Here is a 25,113-nt window from a genome sequence, read left to right as displayed (position 1 = left end):
TGATAGTCCTCCTCCCTCGGGAAGCTGACCTGTTCTGTGACAGCAGCATCCAGGTGCATCTCGGACGACGGCCCGGCTTTGTCTCTAATGCGGTTCAGGGCCACGAGGATAAGCACAACTCAGAGGACAAGAGCTTCGGTGGTTTATCAAAAAACAAAAAGGAATGACACGAGTACACCACTTGAACTGCCCATTCGGTGGTGTAGTCCGTAGCTGATTCAGAATGGTAAAGACAAGAAAAACAACAATGCATTCAGTTAGCACCCTACAAGCACTCCCGTTACGAACCGACAGGTCACAGGAGCCGAAGGGCCCTTGGAAGGTACGTCGCATGAGCATTTGAAAGCTATGCGATGGGTTCTGTGAAAATTACCTCCGATACACCACTAAGGAGAGAACACCTCGCGATAAACAACATAATCTGTCCGTCCTCCCCTTCTTGGAGTGCGTCTGGACTTAACCTGGCAAAGCCATTCGCAGCGCAGGGTTCTTTCAGGCACACACTGGGGAACAGACATTCTCTGCTACGGTTCTAGCATTGCGGCACGTCGCGTGCAGTATCCCGCCATGATAATGAAAAACACAGCGGGACGACAACGCTGCAGTCACTCGACCACACGAGTTCGAAGGAAGCATTTCGTGGCTACTCTGACTCGAGCTGCGGAACCCAGTTCTGATTCAATGGAAAAAAACATAGTAGACTCTGAGAGTTGAGAGTCCGGGAAGAGTGACGTATGTCTCCACTCGGAACGGCGAATGTCCATACGAGGACCTTGACGGAGGCCGAGAGAGCAACAGACAAAAAAAAAAGCCCCATGAAATCCGCAACTTGGTCGGGCCCTGGGTATTTCTGTCAAAGTTTGGAAACTCTGTCAAACTAGCGCCTTTGATCAACAGTAGCCGATACTACTATCTACAATCAGTACTTCTCCCTCCTGCAGGCCTTGTGAAATAACACAAAAACACGAGAGAAGCTTGACTCATACCTGGGAGCGCAACGGCCCTGCTAAACTTTGACCTATCACTAGCCAACTACGCAGTGGCCCCCGACATCATGCTCTCGTCCTTGTCTCGGTCAGAGAACCTTTGTAGCCATTCAGATGCTCAGCTACAACACAGAGCACTCGTCCTCCCAATCACCAAGAGAACGAGGAAGTGCCAAGGATACGATGCAAAAACGACTCAAAATGAAAGGGAGCGCGCCAGTGATACGCAGGCACAGAACGCCCTGCGATGCTACCCTCTGATTACTCCGGTGAGCAAACCCGGAATCGGAGGCGTTCAGAGTTCTAAGCTACTACTACCGATGAGACGTGAAGGTTTCGAATATGAAACAACACGAAGAAGTGTGTTGACAAAAGTCTGAAGAAACCTGAAAACTCGTCACGCATACCGCCGTAACGGCTGTAATACCAGCGATGCGTCCGCGTACCGTTTTAAAAAGGCGGTTACCCATCCATCTATCGTGTCTCTGCGGTACCCCTCCCACCTTCTTACAAACAACTACGCTGTCCTTGGAGAGCCGCCCGCTGCTTTCTCTTGTAGTCCAGCGCTCCGGGGAAGAGAACACAACGCGGTCGAAGAACATTTGCTGAGGCTCTCCGCCGTACGACCAGTTACGATTTCACGACCTACCAGCATCCTAGCTACTTGCAGAAACCGATCTCCGAGAAGCACCTAAACGATGCGGGCAACGGCTTTCACTGTAATCTCGCGGAACTGAGGCGTAGAGCCTCAGCGAGCTAGGAGACGAACATGAGGATGCTAACACCGTAGCTGGGATGACTGGAAAGATGTGGATGCGAACTGGCACCAAGGACTACGGAGAACAAAGAGCAACACGCACTCCGGAGAAAAAGAAGGCCGGCCCTTGGCCGCAAACCTGCATGGATCTAACCTCCAACACCGTCATTCTTGCAGGGAAGCGCACACAGATATGCCCGGGGAGTACCGGCGCAGGAAACGAAGGACTAAGGTGCGACGGAGGGTGAAAAGAGCGGTGGTTGAAGCTCCGTTCTGTTGTCAACCGCACTCCGACAACGGATTTGAAATGACAAGTCGAAAATGGTGAACTGCTCGAAGACGAAAGACAGGAGTCCTAGGAGATCCTTCAACAGAGCGAGCCAGCCTACGGGTCCGAGCGGTCTAGTTCCTGGTCGACAAGTGACGGCTCTGCTGTTACGTGTGAGAGATCTTCCACAGCGATGTCACCCCAGGTGACTCTTTCTCCGCTCCGTCTACGCGCATCCACCGTGTCTTCCGTCTCGTAACTCGAAGACGCAGAACTCACTGGCACCATTTGCGTTTGTTTTGAATGAAAGTTGTCTGGGTCAGTATTCTTCTGTCCCCTGCCCGTTTTTCTGCGGTGCAGTCTCCCTCTTTCCTCGTGGTGTCTCAAATCCTGCAAAGCCAGAGCTTTCCGAAAAGCTAAAGATGACCCCGAGAGACTCTCCGCCTCTCCGATTCTTCCGATTCACCAGAAGCTTCCTCTCCTCCAGCCCCAACACTGCCACGTCCCCTAGCAGATACAGCCAATGCTCGGGATTGCCTCTTTCCCACTCGCGCATTCCTGCGACCTTCGTCGAGCGAGCTGGCTTCATAGCTGTCCTCGTCTCCAACAAGTGCGGGAGTACTCATACCACTATCCCGAGTGTGGTCCGACGACGTGCTAGTGCCTGACACATTCTGCGTATCAGCCAGCTCCTTCGTTTCCAGCTCAGCTCCAGATTCCGGGGCCGTCTCTTCCTCTTCGAGCTCCCGGATAAGGCGAGGGTAACTTCCAGCCAGCCCCACCAACTTCTGTACATCGCTACTATACTGCAGACAGAACAGTACGAGGACCGATCCTGTGATCAAGCCTAACACCACGAACAGCAGCCAAACAGTAAAAGCCGGGAGACTGCCAGGGGCTTCACCTGAAGGTACCAACAGCACAGTGTGGACAGACCCGTGGTAGGCAGCCCGGCTTCGCGTGGCCGAATACCGGCACAGCATGCTTGACGTATGAACACTGGTTCCCACCCACGACGGGACATCTCACGCCGGCCATCTCCTCGCACCCTGGAAGCCTAGAGACTCAGAGTATGGATTGCGGAAAGGCACACTCGTGGCTGAAGAGCGCCACGCCGGTCCGGGCCACGCTATCAGCTGCGACTCTCTTGCTAGTGTATGGAGAGACGATACCAGCGCGTACAAACAGATATCGTATCGGCATACGAAGGAACAGCACCAACGCGAGTATGCGAAAGGATTTTTGTGAGGAAAAAAGAATGACAGCGGATCAGCAACTACAGAACCATGAGTTCATTCACGCCGTGTGTGGCTTCTTCTCGCCTCCTCAGACCCCGCCAAGCTGTTTGACATACCAGCTGTGAGAGCGATCATGAGCCAAAACTACATGACAAAGTTTTTGTGAGGGACTGCCTGCCTCGTTAACCCTGCCTCATCGACCGAGTTCAGTCATACAACCAAAACAGCGGACACAATGCCCAACCGACGCTCGAACAAAAACTTCACATGCACATGGCGCCCAACTACTAGTAGAACCAAGAACAGCACCGTTACAGTGACACTCTACAGTGCGACTGCAAATGCAGCAGCACCCCGTGATGTGCGTGAAGGGCGCACCTTGGAGAGGAAGCAAAGTGAAAGATTTGCACACCTACAATGTTGACACACAGGCGGACAAAATTTAGGCTCTAGTACCGTGAGGCAGACTTCCATACACGTGGGATGCACGGATGACACGAGAAACAGCCTCCCGTGAGGAAGTACGACCCAGTGACGGCGCTGCTTGCGTGAGGCTTGTGCAACTTGGGAGGGATAACCCAGACCCTCTACCCGACTGGAACGTTGTATAGCAGACCCTGTACATCCTCCGCTGCCCAGCGATACGCGGTGGTCAGTCCACGATCTGAGGTTCTCTATGTGTTCCCCATCTCACGACATGTGTTCGGTCACGCACCTTCGCACAACACATAAGCGTAGTCCTGGCTGCTGCAGTCAATTGCGAAAGTGGTGTTGTCGACCTTCACGAAGCTTCCCAGCGCGCAAAAGAAAACCTCGGAATCCGCTGCGAGAACTCCGACGGCCCACTGCCGGTCGCACGCGGTGCTAGCCTCGCTATTCCACATGGTAAGGGATGCCAAGGCTTCAGCCTTCGTGCACGGACGCCTGTTCTGAGGGCAATTACATGTTTTGTACTGCAGCAAAGACCAGAGGAGAGAAGACACGGACCGATCTACGAGTTACCCTACCGACGTTGCTTTTTCTTGACAGCGTTACTGACACCTCCCCGACGGGCAACCATAGCCATCGAAACGACTTAAAAGAAACTACAGAGCTGCCGCACTCTTGTTCCGTACCTCCTTCGGCAGAAGATGAAAACCTTCACTCGAAGACCAAACAACACCAGGGCCCACTGCAACCCGACACTTGCAGAATCTAATCTGGAGAACCACGTAGAGGTGTAGCCTTGTAAAAATAGCAACGCTGGCTGTTGGAAAAGTCAGACAGCTTGTAAAAAAAAACACCTTAGATCGGTCTTCACGTACACCTGTACTACCAAAGTATCTCACCTTGTCGTTGTAGCCCCTGTAGCTGCTGTAACCAGAGACTGACATATCCGCTAAAAAGCACTCCGCCGAAGTCACTACTTCTTGTAGATTTTCTTCTGTCTCCTCCTTCGGGGGCCGTTCAGGAGACCAAGACGCAACCTGCGGCTCCTTTTTCGGCGCGATGATGTAGTCCCCTGACGAGACGTCGTCCGCACCTGAAAAGAAGCGATGCCGACGAGCCGATACACCCACACTGCAGAACTTCTACGCTAGAGTGAGTCCGAGATAGCCGCGAAACACACACCACAGCAAATCTCTAACTGGTGAAGTGATGTAGCGATACGCTGAGAAGAGAGGTGAATTTCCAAGAAGCATACGAAAACAACGCACTGGGAGAGAGAACCAACCGTGGCCTGGTCGGCCTGGGATAAATTTTAGTTGGCTGTAGAAGGATAGTACATTCTACCAACGTGGCTGTTCTATCTCAGGACCTCCTGCCGAGTGCAGCGCGGATGCAGCGAAGGGGGAGCCGCTGTTTAAGGAGAACATTGCAGCAGCTTACTCTGATCTTCTCGTGTTCTACGTGAACACCGTGACACAACTGCGCAGGGGGAAGGCGCTGCCCCCTTCCACAAAAAGCCACTGACTCTAATCAGAAACCTGCTGCACTCGTCGGGCTGTTGGAATGAAGACTACTTTCATCTAGTTCGAAAGGGCAGGACCGTGCGAGGCCTCGCTGTTTGGTCAGAGGGGTCCCCTCCGTCAACTTAAGATCGCACGCTACCCAGGAATGTCTAAATGCCGTAGTACTGCCCCGACAGATCGCTCCTTGAAGAAACGAGTGCGCGGAGCAGGCCCCGAGAGAGTAGGTAGGTCACCTGGACAAGCCGGCATCCAGTCGCACTCCGCCACCTCCTCAGTTTCTGCAGCAGAGCATTTCCACACAGACAAACTCTACATATGAAGGACTGGCGAGGAACTGGAAAGGAGAAAATAACCCAACTAGGCTCTTCATACCGGTCACAGACCTACAGGCACTCCGTCAGTCTGCTGTCACTCCTAGGCACTCCGTCAGTCTGCTGTTAGCCTTAGTACAGAAGATGGGTAATGCTCCTCATTGCGCTCCAAAACAAAGAGCTCGTGGTCAGGGTGGCGCAAAAGTCCTACTGCGTCATCTCGATATTAGTGTTGCCAAATTCACCGCTAGCTCTCGACCGAGCACCTGTAATAGTGCAGCAGCTGGGCTTATCATCGTACAACCCTTTTTCACAGGGGAGTGCATACACTTGTGAACGAATGAAACATGGTACAGACTATAAGGCGGAGCATACGGTGTGGTCTGCAGCTGGGACTCCAATATATATATACCCCCCCTTGAAGCTTCATCGCCAACTGATGTTAACATGATTTTGAAAACTCACCCGTGTTCTCGCTGCGCCGGCAAATCACAGTCCCCATTGCTGTTGGAGCCACGAGACGCCGAGATCTCACTCGCATTGGTATGGTGCCCTCCAAGCGGTTGAAGCAACTGGCAAAATTCACAAGGTAGAGGACGCCGAAAGGCATTTCGGACGCTGACACAGAGCTCGGACGACACTGGTTCTCATTGACACTCGCACGGCACTTTCACTCGGAGACTCTGGAGACCAGTTGCCAAGAAAGACCCTGTCACCAGTCTGCCTCGCACCCTGGAGACCCCCAAAATATACACCCCCGGGCAAGGAATCGGTCTCCGCGTGCTGTTTCAGCCTTACCATTGACCGCTCTCTCGCACAGGCGTTTGTTCAGCGAGCATACCGTCTGGTGCCTCGCATTCGTTTTCCCCTACTTGACCAGAGAACAGTTTGAATAGAGCAGCCCGGAGCACTGTACGTACCTCTCTGTGCAAGCAGACCATTCACTCCAGTCAGTTAGCGTGCAGTCGGGCTCCCTTCCTGCAAAACGCAGATTGCCAAGAAAGAAAATGCCGAAGCTGAAGACATTCAACAACTAAAAATCATAGCAGGGATCACTCCTGGGTCACGCCCGTCAGAACACAGACAGAACGCGACGACTGAATGCCAGTGGCAAACACTGGGCCTATCCGACAAAAAGGAAAAAGAGCAACTGAAAACTCGGAAACGGGACAGTTCTCATGCCGTGCTGGGTAACCCCCGAAACAAGGACTGAAGTCCATACGGTTCTGCTGGACTTCAACTGCACGATACGCGCGCCACGGCATGACAGAATAAGCGTATACTATTCAAATGACGACACTTGCTGAAACCCTGCTGGTGTCGCCCGTAACCACGACTTTGGTTGACAACGAACACCATTGGCTCTGGGAAGGTATCCATACGAGACCATGCACCTCGTGCCCAACTAGAGGTCCAAGAAGACCTCTCGAAATGTCCGCACCCCATAAGAGACGCTCCCAAATGGAGAAAAAGACGATTCGGACAGCGATCTAGACCACGTCAAGATTGCAGGAGGTCGGAAACTCGCTCCTGCAACAACCTGCTTCCGCTTACTCTTGCAAAGGATGATGCCGTCTCCAGGAGTCACGACTGCAAACAAAAACACAACACTATGATACGCGAGGATCACTACGCAAAAACCTGAGGGAAACTTCATGCGGCGGCACACCCGCTTTAACTAGCCGGACGGAACACCCGCCCAGGCAACGAGCTGCAGTAGTCGCACAAACAACTTCTGGTATCCATCCAGAAAGAAAGCAGCCCCAGCTCCAAAAGAGTTCAGATCGTGCTTGGCGAAAAACTGCAGTAACTCGAGTCCTATACGTCTGGCTCGTTTGACTGTGAGTTGATCAACGATACCCTTTCTGAACGGCAATCTGCTTACGCGTTGCCTGTTGTCGAGGTCTCAGGTTCAAAAGACGTATTGCATGGCCACTATATCACCCAACCTTACGACCTGAACAAGGCCAACAATACTCTCAAGAGGTGGTTCCTTCGTTCACAGAACGAAACGTGTGAATTGTTTTTACACGTGCAGACAGCCTTCGCAGCTTCGACTAGGCGGGCAAATTCTATACTTCAGCCCTGTCGCCAAATTCATCCCCCGTAACGTCAGTCGCGTTGAACAAGGTTTCCCTACGTGTGCGGATTGCACAGCCCTGACGCGTGAAAAGAAAATGAACGCTTAGTCACCGGGGAGCGCAGGTACTACCAAACCTAACTTAAATAACAGGCAGACAAGGGCTACGGCAGTTTTGAGCAGTAGAATCGATACAGGAGGGAAAGAGAAGAAGCCGCTGTACCGTTCCCTTCTCGTTAGATCTGCCTACCTTCAGGAACGTTACACGACTCTTCGAACTTCTCGTCCTCAAGTTCTTCGCGAACACATGTGACAAGTTCTGAGGGAAACGTGCTTTCGGGCGAGCAAGTGTCTAGAGCCGTGGCGCATACTTCCTTACAATCTTCGTCAGAAAGGCTCGAGCCTGTCCGAGCTGTCACGGCTTCACACTCAGGGATCTGCATCAAGGCGCTTCTTCCTGAAGGGAAAATCGCACGGGGTGATCTAACATCACATTCTACGCGATACAGCGCCCTACACGATACAGAAGTCTCTCTGCTCCTCAACCGACTCGGCTTGAGCAGAACACTCGCTCCGTCTCCCCGGTACGACTTGCCCCCTTACCCGCGTACTGGGAGCTACTCCACTGTGTAAGCCCTTGCTCACAAAAATCGTTCAGCTCCTGTAGATCTCTGAACTGGGTGAAGGTTGCAAGCGGTGAAGGTGTAATCTGATGGATATCCGCATCTCTCTCGTGCAAGGGCACGGGACAGTGCATTCGATCCAAGCCTTTTAACGCGAAAAAGGTTGCCGCATCGGCTGTACCACGCGGGTTCTTCTCGGTGAAAAGCGCCTGCTCTTCTGAGGGGGTGGCAGCGCAAAGAGGGCTCGTCAGATAGGCCCCTAGGCTTCCAGCAAGAGAGTCAAACGCCTCGACAGCACTGCACGGCTCATCACCAGCAAAATAACACTCGCACGACTCAAGTGTCGTCCGGGTGTCCCTGTCCCAAGCAGAATTTCCCCCAGCAGTTTGCCGGCTGCCCGAGGCAATCTCAGACGCAGCTGGAGTAGAAGCCGAAAGCTCGAAGATGAACGGAAGACTAGTGGCTTTTGATCGCCTGCGAGTCCGAGACGGAAAACATCTTGCCTCATTGGCGCCTGCGTTACAAGAAAGCATAACAAAAGGTTGCCGCGCTCGGTGCCAGGCATACAAATGTGCGCGAGTGGGTGCGCTGGTCGATGGCCCACGCAGGTTCGCCGCGAGGGACGACTCGATTCCCACCGGGAAAATATGTGTCCTTTCTGGTTGAGTACACGTGGCTCCGGAGACCTTGCCTATTCACATATATACCCTAATGTGATCTCATTGCTGCACCACCAAAAACGTCTAGTGGCGGCTTTCCGCCTGGAAACACAACCCCTGTCTCTACTAGTCCCACTACTGATTGCTCCACTCTGTTCTTTCCTATGTACGGCCCGTAACCTGCCAGGTGTACTAGGACACACTGCAGTCACTGTCAGCAGCAGCATTCTTTGCAAGCTACATCGCTCCTTGTGACAGCGCGGCAAGCAAACCTACACATCAGCATCCCCTGAAGCATTCGAGGATTCCCCCGGTCTCGATGCCTGCGGGTGTCACCGCACTAAAGCAGGCCCGAAGCAAGACCTTGTATCCCGTACGACGTACAGCAGCTACAGACACAAGTCCAGGGAACGTGTGCTGCGACACAGGGTGGCAGCCGTAGGACGCAGGAGTGATGACAACTCACTCTTTATGTGAGGCTGAGGGATGATGCACTGCCCTGGAAACGCGCAATTCTCTTCAAGGCGAACGATGACACAGCGTTCAACTGAACTGTAGACAGGCTCCAGTAACTGAATCGCTGTGCATTCCTTCACCGTCAGAGCGCAAATACTGGCGCACGTCTCAGCATCCTCGGTCGTATCCCTAGACGGCTTCACCTTGGAGCAGTCTGGACGGAAAATTTGACAGACACACGTGCTTGCCAGGGCTGCACGCGAAAACCCCTCAATCAGCATAGACACTTGAGGTCGTGGAGGTGGGACTACACGCAAAAAGATTGAAGGAGAAATACGAAGTCAACTACGAACGCAGGCCTTATGCTAAGTCTCGGCCCCCGTGGAAATCAAATAGAATGGAAGCTTCCCTGCAGGGCAGCAAATACACGCAACTAGTCTGCCGAGGCTTGGCTGCTGCGTGTCCGTCCAACCGAATGTTCTTAAACTCGTCGTGTCTGCGCTACCACCCAGAAACAGCAAAGGCTAGCCAGCCCATTCCCACGCCAAAGCACTTCCTCCAGCACATAATGCAGCTTTGCCCGCAGTTCGGCGCACGTACGGAAAGAGAATTCTTGTAGATGCTAGCCAGTGAACACTCTCTGCACTCCGTACAGTATCCAAGAAGGAAGAGCACGGCAACACACGAGTCAGACTGTGAGGAACAATACTCACTCCACATAAACCTGGCTTACAGGGGCTACAGAGCACTGGGAATAGACAACTACTTCAACACTTACGCAAGTAAAAACAGGAAAAACAGGCACCCAGCTGAACAACTCTGCCACTTTGGACATTACACAACACGCAGCAAAAGTAAGGAAAATTCATTCAGTAGACAGCTGGGGTGTCACTCTAAGTGTGAGGCAATTCAGACATACCGAAATCTGGACGAGGGCAGTCAGGCACATCGTAGCAAAAACCCTCGTCTCCATCCTCGTGAACCGCTGCAGTGTCGGACACAGCGAAAGACTGGCATCGGTGAGCGGCTACACTAGAATGAAATTAGAATGACAGTCTTGAAGAAATCATCGCGTCCCAAGGAAGCACCCCACACACCCTGCAGAAGGCTCCATGATTACCTCTTGAAACAGGGTCACATCAACTGCTTGAAGCGCAGACTGCATTGAAGTGTTGATACGGAGAGGTCCCAATTCAAATTTCAAAAAAAAAATGACAGACGCAGAACATGGCTAAAAGCTAGTTGCCTACCATGTCGGATGATCCTGCCTTGCTTACGTAGACGCAAGCGCCACCTGTGGCTGTGAGCAGAACCCCGCTGTGCAGATACATTCCGATATAAAAAGTTCCCCCAAGTCCTCATCGCCGACTGGGAAATCTGAATGCACTACGGTTGCGTAGTTGCCACGGTCTATGGATGAACAGTACACCCAGCCACTGTCACAGCTCACACGTCTTGTCCATCTGCACCAACAGTGTTTCCTCTGTTGCATACCCTGGGACATTATCACTCACCATTTCGGCTTCATCTCATGGGAATTCTATGTAACTGCTACAACCGTCTACAAGTCGCCTGAACGTGGACGCTGTGCTTACATTTGATTCAGGTGACACTCAAACGCAAAACTGAGATACCACCTAGGACGGATGACCGGTCTTCGTAGCCAGGTGACTTACCGCAGTAGGCCTCTGTCGATGTCGTTCCCGGCACCGCAAGCCTAAAACGTCTAGGCGCTTCACCTCGGGGGGGCAAGCAGCTGCGACGCCCACGCAGCACCGGCAACGACAGTGCGCAGCATACTGAGGACGCAAAGCCGATATGTGCTACATCCTTCGCCGGTGTGCACTTCAACACGGCTTCATACACAGTTGCGCCACACTCGAATACTAAGCTCAAGGATGTTGTTTGTCTGTCACGACCGCTTGTCCCTCAGACCGAGTGTTGGGTGCCTGAGTGGTTTGCCTTTGCACTGTGACTCCTGTTCGGCCGTGAGACCGAGTACTCGGGCATCCGGGCTTACGGGGAAGAGCACCCAGACCACTCCGAAATGGTCGAGCACGGTGAAACCGATTTGTCTCCCTCCGGCACTTTAGAATTCCCGCGTCCTTCCGCGCGCGCTTGCCCGCCTAGCTGGACAGCAGAGATGTACCCCGGTCCACTGACTGGTCCCGCGTCGGCTGCGCCTGCAGGAGATTCACTGTCTGAACCTCCTTTGGAGTGGTGCAAACCACCGGCATTAGTTGAATGCGCTGAGCGGGACTCAGAAACATTCCGCGAAATAGTCACACTCCCCTCTCTGGAAGGGTGAATCTCTCGCATCCGGCCAGTGGCTCCAGCGGAGAGCCCAGAGGCGGTCCGGCCGAAGAGTGAGGCTCTGGCGTCTGAAAACATGCACGCAAGGGAAGTCTGCAATCTTAATGCAAGAGGCCTTTCAACCGCTGCCTGAGAAGAGCGCTCCGCATCCAACCACGGACAGAGAAGAACACTCCGTCGACGCGCCGCACAAAGCCAGGTGGTCCAAGGTACGCCTCCCCTTGCCATCCTGTTCGATGGGAAACGCAGTTACAACGGAGAACTTCTCCAAACAGGCTTGAGCACGCACGAATTACTCAAGCTCACTCAGCTACCCGACAGGTTGGAAATCTGTGAAAACTTAACAGGGCGCGTCACGAACGCCGCCTTGGGATACAAGACTGCCACCTTGTATTCCTGCCACTGTCTACCGTGAGCAAAACGGTCCCACTCGAACAGTGGGCAGCACCGTACACACCATCTCGTGTTACATGCCACTCTGACATCTTCTGCGCTGCAGCCTCCAACCACAACTGGCTCTGCTGGCGTGGCCACCGAACAGAATCCCCGAACTAAACAAGGCCCCCTCGTCCGAACAACACTCGGCACGCCCCAGAGGAAACCATAGATTCCACAACAGACGGCAGATCAGAGACAGAAAGAACGAAGCCAGCCTTCTTTAAGACAACAAAAGGCGGGAGAAGAAACGAGTACCGCACGAGGCCCCTTCTTCCTTCTAAGTCGTAGACGCCGGTCCCATCTACATCCAGGGTGCAACAGAAAAACAACACCCCTCGGGGTTGCCAGGAATTTTCAATTCAAGCAACTCCTAGTCTGGACGTACAAAAGAACACGTTGAAAGGGACCTCCCCTTACCCTGTCTGGTGTACGTCGAGTCTCCGTCTGACATCCCTTGAGCTTCCCCACCACAACGGTCTGCCCTGACGGGCATCCCCGTACCGCAGGCCTGTTCTACGTAACTGTATATGTAATGGTACTGTAGCCGGTAGTCCGCAGGTCCAACTGCCATTTCCTCGGTGTGTACCAAGCAGTCGCTCCATTCTGTCCAACCGCTCATCCAGCAGAACGAGTCACACGCTGGCAGTCCGACGCAGTCCCCAGTATCTGTGTTCGGCGGAATGACAGACTTCGCAGTCGATGCCAATACGGTCCGTGTCCTGGTACGCTTTGCTTGTCCTCCGGCAGCTGCGCATGTTTCGGAACAAGCTGACCACTCCCCCCACTCGGTCATGATGGCTTCCGGAAGATAGGGGGACGTGACAGGAGCAGGCGTAGTTGTGGTCGACGTTGAAGTCGCATCAGCTGCGTACAGCGGACAGACCAAAGCACAGGCGAGCAGTTGTCCTGCTCCTCAAAGTTGCCCTCGCTCATTTACACAGTCAGATTGGCACCGACCACGTTACAGACACAAAAAGCAACGGATTACAGAAAAGACACAGACTGGCGGCGACCCCATTACACACACAAAAAGCAATGGATTAGACTCGCACTTCTGCTGTACTACCAGGCTACGGATGCAGACACAACTCCGAATGCACGGCAGATTCTCGACTGTCAAGTCGCACGCGACGGTGTTGGTGCTACCCCTCTGAGGTAACACACAGAGGGCCAAGCTACTCAACAGAACCCCACCATGGTTTCACCATGCCAAGCTACAGCGGTCCTGTCGGCTAGCCTGATCAACATCCCGTTTCCAGCACCAATGTTTCAGCAGCCGAAAAAGACTCGGACACTTCAAACAGGGACCCCTTTCCCGAGTGCAAACACTAGAAACGGACCGAACGCCATGCAAAACTTGGGGTGCCTCGTTCTGTGCCTGAGAAAGCAAATGACGGTGTGCTCAAGCCGGCTTAGAGGTGCACTACCTTTGTACGGCGGCAGCAACAGTGCCACTCTGAGAAAGTGGAGGACCTGTCTACACAGTACCCGGGACTCACCCGGGCAGAAAACGTAGCGCCACGTGTCCTGGCACAGAGAGTTACCACTCCGGACTACCGCGTCTCCCAAGAGAAGGTCTTGGTCCTCGTAGGCAAGAAAAGGAGCTTCTTCCCAGTTGATTCGGGGAGCCTTGGTGCCACTCGCAAGACTGCACAAATCCTCGGAAGATCGGCGCCCGTCCTGGGCAACAGCGAGAACCGGTTGCTCGCGACTTCTGCATACACCGTCCTGCGCCAAGATCTGCTGTTGCCAGTGCACTTGACTGTCAACAATATCGGCCGAACAGGCTCGAAATCCATTTGGGCACATGCAGGACCCGACACGGGAGTCCCAGCTGGCCGACGACTGGAAAGAGCTGGATCCCATGTCAACGACAACGCAGTTCGCGAAGCCTGAAAGGTGCGACAATCGACACACGACCAGGTCGTACAAGGGCAATCGGAGGTGCAGGCCCAAGTACATGCTATGCACAGGAAAAAGTTCTTCGCGCTCCTTACAGACGAAAAAGGGGCCCCTGCACAGATGCTTTGTCATCTCTGATTCACCCATCTGCGGCTCTCAAGGAAGTCCTCAAATTCGAGAACTCGCTGCTTCAGCGGATCGGCATAGAGAAACATAGCGGCTAACGGCTTGCATTGTGTATCGAAAGAGCACCCCCGAGAAACCTGCCAGCACCTGCTCGCTCTTCCTCATCCGTCCTGAGTCAAGACGAGGAAGCAGGACGTGTCAAACCAAAGAACGTACAAAAGAACCCTACCCAAACTGAGACATACTCTGATCAGTCGAGTCTTCTTCAATGTCAGGTACAAGCTGGGACTGGTCGACGGGATGAGCTGCAAGAAAACCATACACAGACACGCAAAACCTCTAGTGCCCGAGCCACCCAAGTCGCTCACGGAGTCAAACATCCTCTAGCATGAGGACACGCCAACAGGAGCAAGGCCACAAAACAGACTGAGCACGAAAGGGCCAAAACAACTGGAATGATTCCCGAGGATCAGTCTTACAAGTCCCCCCCAGACAGGCGAGCAGGGAATGGGAAAGCGTAGGTAGATCACTGAGGGGCCAAGCTACCACAGGGCTGGGTGCGGCGGGGGAAGTCTTGTCCACGCGTATCGAAGAAGATTCAACGTCTTCACAGCACAAAGTGCCTTAGACCCCGGGCCTTAAACTGTCTCGCTAATGAACGCACTCCGCTCAATAGCGCATGTCGATAAGAAATCGGGGTCGCTGCGGACTTCCAAACATCTCGCCACCTTGTCGCCGGAGTAATCGTCGCAGTATTGCTCCAAGAGAGCCTCGCAGCGAGATTTGCACTTCTTATGATCGAGAGAATCGCACTTGTCCAAGCACCTCTGCTTCTCCGCCGCCAGGTCAGCTTTGCATTGGAAAACACATAGTGAGTGCTCGAGCTTTGAAATCGAACGATGACGGCTGCATGTATCTTCACAGCTATCCGCCGGCACTTCATTCGAGTTGCATCGCTCGTAGCATTCGTGCCGGAGCGAAAGCGCAAACTGTTAGGAAGAACAATGAAACGAGCAGGCTATCATCATCAGACCCGGCAAGACGGTGGAAAAAGAAAACGAGCGTGGAACGCCTAGTTTCTGACACACGCGCCTATTTATATGCGGGGACACTGGTCAGAAGCGCTGGTGAATACAAGTAGTCCGTGCGAGCCCGATTGCTTCGCATGACGCGACGACACAGACAATCCTTCAGGCGATGAAGCCCTATCAATACGTGGAATACGCCTTCGCTGCGACACGCGGCGTAACCAGATTGAAACCGACTGTTTTTGCCATGTTTGCACCGGACAAAATCAGTTCACAAAAAGCACGAGAGAAAACAGTACTCTGTCTTCGTGGTCCCTCCCGCAACATCACACTGGTGCAGTAACAAATCCGCAGTGGACACTGTGCGTCTCCGCATGGTGCTCCCAACACAGGTACACGGCCTGACTGCAGATAGACTATGCTACTTTCATGCACCCTGGTATATCCATCGATATGGAATTCAAATAATACACTCCGAAATCCGTCGCCTCAATTTGGAGAAGTTCTCTGAAGAGTCCATGATCTTGTAAGTGATTGTACCTTCCCCCCCGGTGCCGTCGAAGTACTCGTAACTGACCGCCACCAATCCTTCATCTAGTGAGTGTCTCAGTGCCTTCTGACATGATCTGGTGAAGCCGTACACTTGTGCCCCAGAGTGCTTCCAAGTCTCTCGGCTGCAATGGCTCATTAACAGCGCAATGGGACTTCTCACCGAGTGAGCGCGTACGGCGTTACACGGCGATCCGGAATGCGCTGCAATAGGATCGGGAGTCAGACGGCAAACAAAATGACATGCCCGTACGTCACCTTCGTCTTCTCGGCTACACGGATCTCCTGACGGCTATATTCCCTGTTTCCCACTGAATCTGCCGCCTTTCTCACGCCTATAATTGCGAAGTATAACCACCTTGAGAAACCCTGGTGAAACATCACCAACTTCAGGGATCGTGACGGAGGAGCAGTGAGCTTCGAAAGGAAGGTACACGCTCCCCTCCGGTCCATCTGCTTGGTATGAAGCTACACTGGCGACGTACTTATTGTAATATTCGGGTGGCAAGAAAGAAACAAGAATGAATAGCCTTCCCCTTCACTGACATGTTTGGGTCTCGATTGTGCCGGTTGCTGAGGTAAATACCGGTACTGAGTGAAAGCAACGGAACAGCGAAAATACACCTGCCAAGTGTGCACTCCAAACCACTCAGAAACGAAATTCTGAATACGACACGTGTACCAAAATGCAGTCGTGAAGCGTGAGGAAGTGCTCAGCCGCGCACTGATACTGTTGATTCTTGTGAACGGAACCGATCTAGACCACATGTGCGCAGCGGGACTGACCCATGACTGAATCCCTCGACATTCACGTCATCGATTACTGCTGCACAACTACGCGAGAATTAGACAAGAAATCTCTCCACGCCCACAACGGAGTATACACAGAGTGCTTCTGCACAGACCTCACAACGTACTTAGGAATCTTACCGACTGTCGCGGTCGGCTGCTCGCCCACTGTAAACACACCAGACGAAGCAGAAAGGTCTCTGGGTCATCAGACAGAGACTCGAAAGAGGATTTTTTGTGGTTGCTAAACAAGTACAGCGCCGACCTGAAACCGTCTGCCCTGCAGCACAAAGTTGGCCTCTGAAAGGAGGCCTCCACAAATAGCCAAGCATCAGCGAGAGGCACAGCGAAGCGATGGGTTCCATTCAAGCCTGAAACAGGTCCACGCTGCCTTCAAAAAACCATGCGGACAGAGCCAACTAAGTATTTTAGTACAAAAACGGCTATCTAACAACTGCCTGGTTGTCTTGTGATCATGTAGACAGAGTCTGTGATTCCCGATGTTATCTGGCCTTTTTTTACATCGTTATCTGGTGAAATGTACAGTAAGACTAGATGTAGAGACCTATGCATGTTTCCGTCTACTTTGAGATATTATCGGATGTTCTCCCAATTGAACATTTCAGTCAGTAGCTATTGTGCTATCGATTCTAGTACGTGACGAGCAATGCGTATTATCCCCTTCAAACAAGTCAGGCCCAATAAGTCGAGAGCCGCGACCATCCGAAGACGGCGACGACTGCAGAGTTGGGACAGGTTTGCTGTCTGTACGGCTTCGGAACATCGTCCCCTGACTTCGGAATCTCCTGACTATGCTCTGTTATTACTCTGGACAGAGCAGACGCTCGGGCAGTGGTGATGGCAGCATACGCGACTGGTCCAGTACCCGTTGCTCCACATCCCAAGGGAACTCCAAACAGTCTCAGGCAATAAACAATCTGCCGGCCAATGTGACAACAGCAGCAGCGAGCTCCCACGCTACTTGCGGCAGAACGCCGCGCGCAAATTCCCCCGTAATAGTACACATCCAGAACTACGAAGGGAGATGCATCAGACCGGTAACTGTGGACACGAGAAGGAACTGGCTCTTCAATATCATGTGGAAACAAGGAGAGAGGACAGCAGCGGCTACAGATGTCGACTGCTACCCAAGCGCATAGGAACGCCTCCCGTGAACGTCGTATCCTTCTTACAAACCAGCAGGAAGGCAGCAGGCTGTTGCCACGGAAGAACGAGACCTACAAACTCTGACACGGCCGCAAACTCAGCCTCACCAGCAGTCAAGTAGAGACCAACAACGGCAATGTCCTTAGTGTCAGCAGGGGAGTAGGGCCTGAAACTTTGGCAAACTTTCTGCCAAGCAAGTAAAGAAAACGTCATCGTCTCCATGGTCGGTCTCTTCGCCAAAGTGACTTCGTCCCCCACATCCGGAACTGAATCACTCGTACGTTGGACAACCGCGGAAGCAAACAAATGAGGCGCAGTTGTCCCAGAGAAGAGCATGTCGTCTCCAAGTATGGCTGCTGGATCGAACAGTCCCTCCGGCAGGGAGAAGGTCTGAATCGGCGCAATAAACAATAGCTGGGAAGATCAAGTTAACGTCGGGCCACGCAAAGCACTCCAAGATGTGAAGACAGCGGCATTTACAGGAAAACATTCGAAGTCGTACCTGAAAGCGGCGATGACTGAGAACTGCTGGAAGACCAGCGGCCAGAGTCGGATGTTGTTTTCCCATGACAATCAGGCCTACAGTCAGAGTGTGGGCTCCGTCGACTTTACTTTTCATGACAGGCAACAACTGTATCCGCGAGGATGACAAACTCGAAATCACCACATCGACTAAATCCGGGGTTGTCGTCGGCGGCTCGACCTTCTGGACTTGAAGCAGAGCGACGACCTAAAACCAGGCGCACGCAGAACAGCTCCTTTAGCCGAAGCGCCTGCTTATTGCCCCGTGACAAATTCCCGGTCCACATGAGAGTTGATATGGACAGATAGTTTGCAGTGCAGTCCCCGGCGGAGTCAGTCGCTACCGAACCAGCTAGATAACAGGCTTGCCCTGCCTAACGACACCTGTGCACTATCCCCCTCAACGTCGACGCAGGATCGTCCAACTCTCTCTCGATGAAGTCTGCTAAATGGAACAGGTACTTCGGAGAAACGTCGGAAATGATGCTGTACGTTAAGCCTGTGATCCATGACCATGCTTCCGCCTACTGAAGCATGTTCACCAGACTTAACCTTCTTGAGAAGATGCAAAATCCCTTGCAACAGTAGATAAGCGTCCCAGGCGTAGGCTCGACAAAAAACAGTCGAACTGAACTCTCCCGGTACTGGTGTCACGGTCGAGAAGCATCACCGTTCTATCATGGCTGAACAGACAAAATATTCCAACGCAACTGCAGTTGAAAAACCGAGAAAGGGAACTCACAACAGGCAATGACGCAGACCTCCTCTACTGTACTCAGCTAAGAGCCACCTACTCTTTACGTACCTCGTCGGGATCCTTCAGATTATCAAGTCCTGTAGAAACCAGCGCTGGGTGGTCCCCGCGAACCTCAACTGTCATGACCCGAATCGGATTTCTGACATTCGAAGTTGAATACCTTCCTTCAGCCATTGCCATCCACGACACCGTGGCAGTATCCACTTGCTGAGTGTCTGCATACTCAAACCAAAGAAGCCGCACTCAGCAACCAAGTCCCTGGAGAGAAAGACTGTGAAAACACGGAAAGACCCGGTTCCCCTACACAAGGCGTGCGGGACCCACCATGAATCACACTCATTCGGGGCGGCGTCACGGACCCCTCTTTGCGCCCCAAAAGCGCAGCTGAACAGCTAATGATGCCGCACGACGGAAAGATGCATTGGAGCTTTCTTCCTGTCGCCCGTAGCATAAAGCGGGTCGTCCTTGAAGCAGCGAAAACCTGTGCTATGTGTTGGACTGAAAGACAAGGAGCTCTCTGCCTTCTCACGCCTCTTGGAGAGAGCATACCTGATGTGGTGCAGCCCTGACGGGACAGCTTCAGTTCAAAGTTCGAAGCCGACACGTTCCGGATAACGGGCCTTACAAACGGAGTCAAAGTATCTGGGATGCCGATAATCACAACCGGAAGTGTGCTGAACGCAGTAGAGAAAGCCACCTTGTGCCAAGATCCAGACGCCGCCAACCACCCCGCTTCGAGGTGTCCTTCTACAAAGCGCAGAAGCACCACGATGCAGAACATCACACACAACATCCAAACCAGCCAGATTAATACCGTGGAGAGAAACAGGACTGTGTATCTCGGTACTCCAGCGAACATGAGTACGAACCGCTAGCCTTGGCGCCGTCAAGCTTAGGCCTCTACGAAGTATCTACGTGACCTGCACAAGCTTAGGAGATGTGACGGTATGGCATACACAACTGAATGAGTACAAGATAAGAGACACGGTGTGCGGATATGAAAGAACAGGCACGCTGATATGGTATGCTCATGACTAGCTAGCCACCTGGGGAGAGTTAGCCACCTGGTGAGCCACTACTATGGTGGAGATTAGTAGCTGCATTGTTTCCTTACTCTAAGGCTGCATGGATTCACAGGCAAGTGCATAGAGTCATACACGCGAACACGCTTTCACCGAGTGGTGGGACCAAGCCTTTCACTCGGGAGCAAACGCGCTGCCTACACACCAGACCTACGGACTATCGTCACAAAATCCACGAGATGACCACATATCGGCACGCCTAGAGCGCAGTCATTCTGATATCACCAGGCAAAAATGCATGCAAGCCTGTCTTTAGGAAATAGTGCTGCCGGGGGCCAGGACGCATCCCGCCCGGCCCCGCTCTTCCAGACGGACACTTTCGACGGCTGAAGGGAGCCGGCGCCAAACAGCAACAACTCTGACACTTACCTCCAGGATCAGTCTCCTTGGGCACTGTACAAACACGGAAGCCAAACGCAAAGCAAAACGAGAAGGGTTTCGAAAACTTTTCTTGTACGCCTCGGACCTGGACCTGTCCCCAAGGAGCCCATGGTGACACACGAACATAACACCACCTAGCAGCTGACCTGACAACAGTTTGTGTTCTGCAGTCCCTCCTGCTCGGAAAAACGCGACAGTGATAAAGCTCTGGCCTGTTGAGATATCGTTTAAAAGTGTTCACCCGCGTACCAAGTTGGTATGAGCAGTATCGCATGGCGTGGTCTTCAGAGGCTAGTTTTGTGAAGCACGAGAGTGTCACGCCAGAGCTGGAGTCGTTGCCGTCCCCAGCCGCTTCCGCTTCTTTCTTGCAAGTTTCATACAGCCGCCAGCAATGGACTCGACACGCCGAGTTGCTGACAAATTTTGGACGCTTTGACGTTGCATCAGTGCATCTAGGTACCGCGTCTGAATCGCAGAGAATCAGAGGAGGGAAAACAACAGTTTCGGTGCCGCCACAGGAGACCCCCCAACGTGCAACCGGTCGGCACCAATGGCACTCTTTTGAAGTCGCCGTCGCCACTAGAAGCAGATCATATTTCTTGAGTGTTCCGGGTACGGGTACATAGTCAAACTTATCTGCGCCAGCAAGCCAGTCAGCAAGTCCTAGCAAAGTCACAGTTGAACAGCCGGGCCTCCTCCCTTTCACCAAAGGCACGTGAACGGGCGATTTTCTGCTGCCACGGAAGAGACGACTGCTGACTTACACGCATAAAAACCGTCTTCGAAAGCTGTTCACGTGAGAAACATGGCATGCAAAACCCGCGCCTATTACACGGGGACTTAGAAGAAACTCCTCTGGAGGACAAAATGGAAGAGGCTGTACGAGGCAGAGCGGATACAAAGGCCTGGACAGAAAGCGAGACTAAACACGGGTCAACGGGAGCTCCTATCGTGCCGACGGGTTTTTTCTGCATCTGCATGCCAAGGACCTGCCATAATTTGAGCTGAGAGCTGAAACAGCACTCACCTCCTCTCACGGGCAGGGTGACAGTCCCAACAGCTGCAAGCAGCACAACACACCAGTCCTGCAAGACAACTTTCTCCCGGTGCCACAGGCCCCCACTGCACCCACACCATCTTGTAGCCATAGCATCCCGGCTTGGGGACAGATTATTATAACACAACCGTTCACATGTACACAGGGTTCCTTGACGGTTACGCAAATACGCACGGCACCTGTGTTCTTGCTGGGACACTTCAGTCGACTAAGCGCACGACCCTATCTCCTTGAAGACAGCGCCCATTCGAAGACAGCGTACGGAGAAAAGGCTACGGAAAAGCAGAAGGCACGGAATAGCTGCGGTTCCTTCATAAAGAATGATGATTGCGCGACTGACCGCCATCACAGCGTGTCCTCTGTAAGTTGCCTGACTATTGAACTTACCTTTGCAAAAAACGCCAACAATCCAAGGGTTCCTGCCGCATCCCCCATCCTGAGTGAATCCGTTTTCGTACCGCCAGCGGGAGCTGTCTGAAAGCCACAGGGCCCGGCGGCCTTTAGCTACAACAACTCCCCCGGTGCTCCCAGCTGACTTGAAGCTGGATTCCCAGTCATAACGAGTTGCCTCCACCTCCTCCACACTGCATGGCGGGTGAGACTCTGGACAACCACAAGTGTGCGACTGCTCGTCATAATCTCCGACTGATGTCTCGATGTTACAGGTGATTCGATCGGCGTTGGGGACAGCGCATGTTGGGAGAGCGGTTGCGACACATATCCACTTGTTGGTGTCCTCTTTGCATGTAGACGCCAGCACAGCAGCACAATCCTCTTGACAGGCAGTGTCCGCCGCAGACGAGACTCCGCTCACCGTTGAATATGCGTTCGCACAGTCCGGCTCTGATGAAAAACCATGACAACAAACGTAACGCGTGCTAACCGCCGCACACGCGCACTGCAACAGCTGCAGTGTCCCGACTCTCCGCTGTGCAGTGACGGGGCTCCATTCCCTAGCCAGCATGCGGCGAAGTAAGCGGACAAGACCGTTCTCCGCGGCGAACAGGACAATCCATACTCTCCGGCCTACTCACACCGCTTCGGAGGCTACGCTCCCGTATAAGTACAAGCAGGGCGTGCCAGAGTGTGCTCTCGCAACACAGTGTAGCCCGGTCAGCCCCTCGCGCACCAAAAGCGCCTATTCTCGATGAACGGAGGCCAGCAGACTCGGTAGGTATCAGAAGCAACGCCGTAATCAATAAAAGCGTGGCACAAACGATGAAGGGTGTCCTCGCGAAGTGTCCAATCATAAACTCTGTCCATTTTTCCTGCATGTGAGCTCTCTATGGGAGCTCATGGAGGAGACGGCGCAGCTTCTACAGACCTGTAAGACTTCGTGCATCTCCTTGCCCCAGCTGAGTTCACGCTAGACGTTTATTCCATGTCCTGCGTCTTGTAACCGTCGGCCGTACTGGTGTTTACTTGCATGCAACTGGTAAAGTCTCTGCGCAGTGCGCGACCGTGCGGCTTGGCTTTTCACTGACCTCTGGGGACTGAGTCGGCCGCACCCGCACCCTGGAATACTGGTTCTGCACACACACACACACATACACACACACACACGTTGTCTTGGCTATTGCTCTTGGAGCAAGAGGAAAAACTCCTCACCGAAAAAGACACCTGAACAAGCTAACGCTGCGGCTGTACCACAGCCCAGTCCGTTAAAATGTTCGGAAACTAGCTCTCTCCTCTGAGGCAGTGTTCAGTCAGAGAATGTATTCCCAGGCTGATCATGAGGAATAGATACCAAGGAGTAGTCCTCCGGCAATATTCTCTCCGGATGAAGGAAAAGAAATTACTGTCGGCCCACTGCTCCTTGAAATCCTATACTCCTGATGATGAAGCTGGTAACACTAACGGGCACACATTGCGTGGGAAGTCTTCGGCCCGCTCCTACAAACGGAACCTCTTGTAATAGGCCACACCTCAACTGACGGTGTGCGTCTATCGTGCAGCGATCGGACGCTAAGCTCCGACCACAGGATGCACCGATGAACGGTCAAGGACACGGGACCCCGGGACGTGCTCCAAAACGGCCACACACTACCCACACTACTTCAGTGTTGCAATTCAATTCGGACAGACAATACGGCATCCTGTCCGAGCCAGATCTCACTATCAGGCTGGGTGACTCGGACGGAAACAGGAGGAAAACTACCCCGAATACCTCCTTACTGTCCTGCCGCTACCCCGGGAGCTCCAAGGTTTCCGAGCTAGTTGCCGTGAAAGTACCATGTTTCATTATACCAGAAAATCACACCGACATATACATATTCATCCTTGTGCTTATACAGCTGATGATCGCACAAGCGGTCGCTTAGGAACAACCCCTCCTTGTCAATCAGCATGTCAGTTCCACAGACCGAGACTTGTGAGATACGCTGTCACTTGGAAATGCTGAGGCCTCTTTCACCGGTACGCCGCGAAAACAAACAGTCGTTCTTCGCGACAGCCGACTTGCCTTTACATAGCACAAAGTGGCTGGGATTCCGAGAGCAAAAGGAAGTATGCGCATCCGTAACGGTGAACTTCTTCGCCGTTCCGCCAGTCGACATGAATACCACATTTTCGGCCAGCGTAACCACGTCTCCCGCGCGTGTCTCATCCTGCCACTCGGATGCAGTAACTCTAGCCTCGGAGTACGTGCAGGGATCGGCGCTGTTAGGGCACTGGCAAGAGGTGCCGCTCGCGCTCGGCTTCCCCGTCGTGGGATACAAACTGCAGGTGTAGTCTTCAGGAACCTTGGTGCCTGGACACACGCAACACTCGACAGTACCAGCCCATATCCCACACGGTGGCCGCTGATACTACCAACGAGAACCCTTTTCACCAAAACGAACTGCCGCGTCTTCAGAAGATGTGTCGTTGTTCTCCATTCCTCTGACGAGTGTTGTGCCTCCAGTAAGCCTCAGGGAGCCAAACAAACACTGGAGTTCCTACCTGGGATGCAGCGCGTCCTAACAGTGAGTCCGACTGAAGTGAACCTCGGACACAGCTCCGCCTTGGTTGGGAGAGATGACACTGGCACAGAGCACCTAACACTGCCCGACGCGAACGCGGCGCCACACAAACTGGCGACGCTCGCAGTGACATCCTCATATCGACATCCCGCCGTACGATATCCGAGGACGGTAGCCTTTCGATCTCCAGCTAGCGCTTGAACCAGCTCAGGGACCTCATTGGGATTACAACCCGGAGAAACTGTAAGCGACTGCAGCGATCCAAACTCCTGATGGATTTCCTTTTCTGGAAGACCGCACACAGAAGCTTGCGCGCCTACCGTGGAGCCCAGCACTGAAGCACACTCAACTAGAACTCCCCGGGACAAGACGCCGCCCCCGAAGAGAGACAGGAACACCAGATTCATATGGCGAACACACACTTCCGTGGCGCGCGCAGTTCCCCCGGTCGCAACTGGCAACCTACTCTATATTCTTAACTATCTCTCTACATATAGATGTCGGCACAGACGAAGCTTGCGAGGTTCCTTGTGTCACATGCCGGAGGCTGGACTGCAGGAAACCGTCCCCACGAACTAAGAAACTGATCAGCGCTACCTCTGTAATCTATCGAGTAGGAAAAGCCGCTCGCCAACGAACCCTAGAGTGTTCTGAAACGCGGGCAAGTCTCGCATTTGTGTGTAGTACGGCTCCACCTCCCATGACTACGTGG

General features: G+C 53.1%; 1 protein-coding gene across 1 annotated transcript in view; it reads right to left on the bottom strand.

Annotated features, from left to right (window-relative positions):
• Positions 1-82: 82 nt before the first annotated feature.
• CSUI_004003 (microneme protein mic15) overlaps positions 83-25,113 on the bottom strand; it is a 33,860-nt gene continuing 8,829 nt past the window's right edge. Inside the window, exons 9-35 of the mRNA XM_068064198.1 lie at positions 24,382-24,687; positions 22,926-22,970; positions 21,829-22,284; positions 21,149-21,444; positions 20,373-20,475; positions 19,471-19,668; positions 18,970-19,136; positions 18,145-18,372; positions 17,669-18,032; positions 16,617-16,643; positions 15,850-15,890; positions 14,355-14,414; positions 13,581-13,973; positions 12,499-12,945; positions 11,351-11,579; positions 11,007-11,086; positions 10,250-10,315; positions 9,341-9,544; positions 8,196-8,729; positions 7,843-8,049; positions 7,067-7,102; positions 6,433-6,490; positions 5,978-6,084; positions 5,435-5,479; positions 4,578-4,771; positions 3,965-4,202; positions 83-2,915 (exon numbers count right to left, since the gene is read on the bottom strand). Coding sequence (XP_067923824.1) covers positions 13,635-13,973; positions 14,355-14,414; positions 15,850-15,890; positions 16,617-16,643; positions 17,669-18,032; positions 18,145-18,372; positions 18,970-19,136; positions 19,471-19,668; positions 20,373-20,475; positions 21,149-21,444; positions 21,829-22,284; positions 22,926-22,970; positions 24,382-24,687 — 2,630 coding nt within the window. The 3' untranslated portion in view covers positions 83-2,915; positions 3,965-4,202; positions 4,578-4,771; ... (10 more) ...; positions 12,499-12,945; positions 13,581-13,634. The remainder of the gene's footprint in view (positions 2,916-3,964; positions 4,203-4,577; positions 4,772-5,434; positions 5,480-5,977; positions 6,085-6,432; positions 6,491-7,066; positions 7,103-7,842; positions 8,050-8,195; positions 8,730-9,340; positions 9,545-10,249; positions 10,316-11,006; positions 11,087-11,350; positions 11,580-12,498; positions 12,946-13,580; positions 13,974-14,354; positions 14,415-15,849; positions 15,891-16,616; positions 16,644-17,668; positions 18,033-18,144; positions 18,373-18,969; positions 19,137-19,470; positions 19,669-20,372; positions 20,476-21,148; positions 21,445-21,828; positions 22,285-22,925; positions 22,971-24,381; positions 24,688-25,113) is intronic.

This window comes from Cystoisospora suis (genome assembly GCF_002600585.1).
Source record: "Cystoisospora suis strain Wien I chromosome Unknown contig_1798, whole genome shotgun sequence".
In the NCBI taxonomy this organism is placed as follows: Eukaryota; Apicomplexa; class Conoidasida; order Eucoccidiorida; family Sarcocystidae; genus Cystoisospora; species Cystoisospora suis.
The sequence above is the reverse complement of the archived record's forward strand: the minus strand, read 5'-3'. Positions and strand labels throughout refer to the sequence as shown.